At 37.7% G+C, this 4,780-nt stretch overlaps 1 protein-coding gene across 1 annotated transcript; it reads right to left on the bottom strand.

The window, feature by feature from the left end:
• Positions 1-2,013: 2,013 nt before the first annotated feature.
• LOC145014155 (alpha-1,3-arabinosyltransferase XAT2-like) lies at positions 2,014-4,361 on the bottom strand. Its single transcript, XM_078972527.1, has 3 exons — positions 4,067-4,361; positions 3,882-3,965; positions 2,014-3,350 (listed from the first exon to the last, which is right to left on the bottom strand). The coding sequence occupies exons 1-3, from the start codon at positions 4,179-4,181 to the stop codon at positions 2,149-2,151; spliced, it is 1,401 nt and encodes a 466-aa protein (XP_078828653.1). The 5' UTR covers positions 4,182-4,361; the 3' UTR covers positions 2,014-2,148.
• Between the last annotated feature and the right edge of the window lie 419 nt (positions 4,362-4,780).

Here is a 4,780-nt window from a genome sequence, read left to right as displayed (position 1 = left end):
AGGTGGCCTTTGCGTCACATGCACACATTCGAGTACGATGAGCGTACACTCTAGTACGCCCCGCGTACTCGTTTACCACCTTTTCTCTAAGAAGGGCCAAAATAGACATGAGCTCAAAAGATCAAGGTTTACAAGATATACCTAGACTTGGGATGTTACAAGTATCAGTTGAAGGGTTCAAGGTTAAAGAATGGATTCAATTTTATTGGTAGATCAGGCCCTTGTGATTGTGTTTTGGATTGGTTCTGTCGTGAGGGGCATCAAGATAAGTCAAGGTAGTATTAATGATTTGAGACTTGTATATGGAGTCACTTGTTATTCGGATAATATGCTAAGAGAATTGCAGTTTGGATTAAATAATCTTAGAGTAAATGATTTGATCCTGTTACACAGCTCTTGTCTGAGTCTAACCGTTGTAGGGATGAGTCTTCTACTCGAAGGATTATCTGAGCCTTCTGTCAAGTAGAAGTGTTCTGCATCAACGAATGGTCAGTAATTTTGTTCTCAATAGAAGCATCAACTCAATCAAGAGTGGGAAGCGTTTTGTTTACGTCTAGACTTCAATGAGGATTTGACCTGGTAGTGGTTTATTATGAGCGGTCTTTCAGGGAGTCAAACCAATTCGAGATTTTAGGTTTCGGTAAAGTAGAGGTGGTTTTCTGAATGGGATTAAGAATTCGTTCATCTTCAGGTTAGAGAGCCCTGATAAGGTTGGTTTCAATTGCCTTGGGAACGTCGTGGTATGCTCGGGGATGTGGTCGTGTTGCTCGGGTTGTCTGGCATGCCGAGGATAGTAAGAAGTTATGGCCTTTATAGTGTTTTAGGGTTTAAGAGGAAACTCTAGTATGTGGGGCGTACCTAGGGATTACGCAGGGTGTACTAGTGCGAAATGTTATACGTGAGGCGTAATTTGGTGTATGCTTAGCGTACTGCGATGGGAGGATCGAAAGTGCGAGGCCTTGTACGTTGGGCGTACGAGGATTACGCGAAGCGTATGTAGAGTTAGTGGAAACCCTAATTAAGGGTGTTGTACCCTACATAAGCATCTTAAGTCTTTAGGGATGGCCTCTTTACCAGCCTTCAAGCCCCCAAAACCCTGGAAATCATCACGTAGCCTCCTTTGATGGACATTTGAGTTCTTGAGGAGAATTTGGTGCTGTTTTGCTCATTTTTAAAGAGATTGAAGGAGGAGGAAGGTTCATAGCTTGGTGGGGAACTTAGCGATCTAGAACCATTCATCACTTTGCAAGCTCCTAGAGGTATCAAGTTCAAATCTTGACTTGTTAATGCATATATCTCTTATTGTCTTGATTTTCATGCTTTGGGGTCCCTTTTTGGGTTGATTGATGAGCTAGATGTTTGAAGGACTTATCCTTTTTGGATCTGAGTTTATTGGGAGTTCCTTATAGGTAACGGTGCCAACTTTCTGGGATATTGGGTCTCATGCTTACATTAAGTCATATGTTAAGTCCTTTTAAAGCTAAAGAACTTCATTTACCCATGCATAAATGTAAAGTTGGTAACTTTATGTGATTATCCAGCTCAAAGATGTCAGATCTAAGTTTTGGGATCAATGTCTTAACAAATTAAGATGCAATTTGAGTTTGAGTTGAATGGAGGAGTACGTTGGGCGTACAAGCCTGTACGCGCAGCGCACAAGCCCTTAAGCCAGTATGCTTAGCGTACAAGTTGAGTACGCCCCGTGTACTCAGCAAGATGTGATTTCGGTGTCTATGCTTCGTTTGGGCCATCTTTTGGGCTTAGTTGTTTTGGGATCTGTTGGGCCATCTTACGTTACCTTTCTCCAAGATGATTGTAGTTGATGGATAATTTTAGTAATGTTAACTATCACATATAAGTATATTACAATTAATGATTTTATATACGTATATTAAACTTTCAGTAATATTTATAGGCCCCTAAGATTATTGGGCCATGAAGGATTGCCCTTTTTATCTCCACATTAAAACGGGCTTGTGTTTATTGAACAAGACATAAAGACTACACCAAAATGTCCGAAAAGTATTACAATTAAGAAAAATTGTATAAGAATAAAATATTATACATTAATGAATACCATATATCAATTTAAATAGAATAATAAAATTAACCCACAAAATTACTCCTCTAAAAGCATCATCGTTTGGCTTAAGGGGTTGTTTGTCCGAGTAGTCTAAGTGCTTCAATAAGAGTATCCTTAAACCTATTCACGTCAACCCTTATATTCTGCCTATCTAAATACGTCTGCTTTCCAAAATAATACCCTTTAGCGAATACAGATCCTGGATCCGAAATAACCGGGTCATCACGTGGATACGAGTCAATAAGCGAACTCTCCTCCGGTCCAATCTTATACTCCAAGTAATGCAACCCCATAGCAGGCGCCGGTTCACCAAAATAAACCGTCGAAGGCCACTCCAGCGCTAGTGGCACCACCTGCACGACCACCGCTCCCGCTGGCAAAAACACCAGGTTTGTTAACCCGGCGCCGTGAGCTCCGACGAGAACACTGCAGGTGCTCACCAGCTTTGCAAATTTATCCAAGTTTGACATCTTTTTGTTACTCCTCACCACCACTACCTCAAACCCTAATTCCTCCATCATGTCGACCATTTCATCTTCGTTGGTGAACGACCTTGTTTTCCTGCGAGACACAAGAAGCAACTTCGGTGTTGCAGAACCCGTTTCGGAAACATTCATGCTCGTCAAACCATACGTTGCTCTGAGGAAAGCTCTGAATTCAAATATGGAGTTCCCTTTGGGAACTTCAGACGAATTTATGGCTAAAAAGTTATGGAACTTGAGCCCAACCACAGCTCCGGGAAAGCAATGAACGCTCTTGTTCACCATTGGATTCAAGACATCGTATTGCGATAAGCTCGTGAAAATCCGTTTAAACTTCTCTACCAAATAAGGGTTGTAATCAACGAAAATGAACTGAACTCGTGATTTGAATAGTCGAGAAGTGATGAATAATGGGATGATGATTTCATTGAATTCATGAAATGTGTTTCCTGCGAAGACACCGGATGAGAAGACAACTGCTGGAACTTTATGGTTGTATTCACAATATCTTGCCGGAGTTTGTTGTCGTTCACGGAGGAACTTGACCGGAGTTACATTTTTCAAGAGATCAGATTGGTGCCATGCATATGGACGCACTTGTACAATTTTTTCCTCCTCTTTAACCAAAAAATCGGTATAATTAGTCGAATTGAATCGAGTAGACGTATAAATTTCCATGGTTTTGATATCTATCTTTACGTGATTAATTGCTACACAAACCAACGGGTGAAGTGTAGCATCACAAGCGAAGCCACTCGTGTCAAGATTTCGTAGATCATAATCTCCTGTGTTTCAACACAAACAAATATGTGATTTAATTTTTATTAGTCATATAATCAACACACACACATAAAAAAATTAAAAAATAAAAAATAAATGAATAAACAAAACAAAAAAATAAAAATAAACACATGACACAACTAACCAACTATTTCCCATCTTTTAATTTAGCCATGAGTTCCTATTTACTCTAGATGCTTACACGTTTTTATGTAAAAGCAGTAGGCCACATAAGTACATTTATTTGCTGGCAAATATTTGTCTTTTAGAGTTTACTGTATTTTAATATCCATTTTTTATAGTTTTTGACTTCTTGTCGTATGCTAATCATATATTTTTTTTATAGTTTTTTAATATCCATTTTATATAGTTTTTTTTTTTTTTTTTTTATAGTTTTTATAGTTTTTACTGTATTTTAATACCGCATTTTTAAACATGGTGGTGCACAATGGTGGTGGTAGATAGTGGTGGTGGTGGTGGTGGTTTGTGGGGTGTGTGACAGTGTGAGTGAGTAAGAGGCACGAATGGTGACTAACCTACAAGGGATTTAAGAAATGGTTGAAAGTCATCTTCAAGAACGCCAACTCCATCCATTAACGTAGCAGACAAATCTCCATTTCCTACAAGATACACAATACTTCAAACAAATCTCTTACGTATATATATCTACAAGAAAATCTCATATACTAAATTTAGATAAAACTCAAAAACTAAAACATACCGAAGCAAAAGTTGATGGGGTTGAATGCAAAAGATTGAGTGTAAAACAAGTAGATGAATGCAAGCAAACCGATTATTTGAGTTGCACCACAAACCACCCTTCGATGCCCCTCCATTGATTCAGCAAAAGAAAGCTTATAATCTCAAAAGAAGTGGTTGAAAGCAAGAAATCTAATGATCTTTCCTTCTATAAATCCAAGAATGTTGATCCAATTCTCATCAATAGTTTTTATTTCTCGTCGCTTTCAAGTTTCAAATTTGCATATAAATTTTCATCTGTGGGTCTCGTCATGTGATGGAAAATAATTCTGTACAAAGTTTTAATCGGGGGAGAAAGATGGTATATATACGAGTAAATTACAAGAATGGTCCCTACGATTTGAGGTAATGTATTTGTTTGGTCCCTAATTTATTTTTTTAACCCGTAAGGTCCTTACTGTTTGTCTTTGTTACACATTTTGTCATTATTTTTTGTTTTTGTTATATGTTTAGTTTCTGTCTTACCTAAAAATACTATCATTTAAATAAAGAAAAACGGAGATGTAAGTAAAGTAATTAAGGTGAGAGGGGTGACGTTAGGGTGTTTATTTAAATAAATTAGAAAAACAAAGAAAAAATAGTCTTTTTAGGTAAGATAGGAACCAAACGCGTAACAAAAACAAACAATAGGAAAATTTCAAGTTAAAAAAATAAGTTAGGGATCAAATGCACAAAT

This window comes from Lactuca saligna, chromosome 9, assembly GCF_052625555.1.
Source record: "Lactuca saligna cultivar CGN05327 chromosome 9, ASM5262555v1, whole genome shotgun sequence".
Lineage (NCBI taxonomy): Eukaryota > Viridiplantae > Streptophyta > Magnoliopsida > Asterales > Asteraceae > Lactuca > Lactuca saligna.
Note: the sequence above shows the minus strand (reverse complement) of the source record. Positions and strands in the feature narration are given on the sequence as shown.

What these genes read in the sequence shown, in the direction of transcription:
- LOC145014155 (XM_078972527.1), bottom strand. Translation starts at nt 4,181, where the DNA reads ATGGAGGGGCATCGAAGGGTGGTTTGTGGTGCAACTCAAATAATCGGT. An exon ending in CCCCATCAACTTTTGCTTCG is followed by an intron (nt 3,966 to 4,066) that starts GTATGTTTTAGT and finishes TGTATCTTGTAG; the next exon opens with GAAATGGAGATTTGTCTGCT. An exon ending in ATTTCTTAAATCCCTTGTAG is followed by an intron (nt 3,351 to 3,881) that starts GTTAGTCACCAT and finishes GTTGAAACACAG; the next exon opens with GAGATTATGATCTACGAAAT.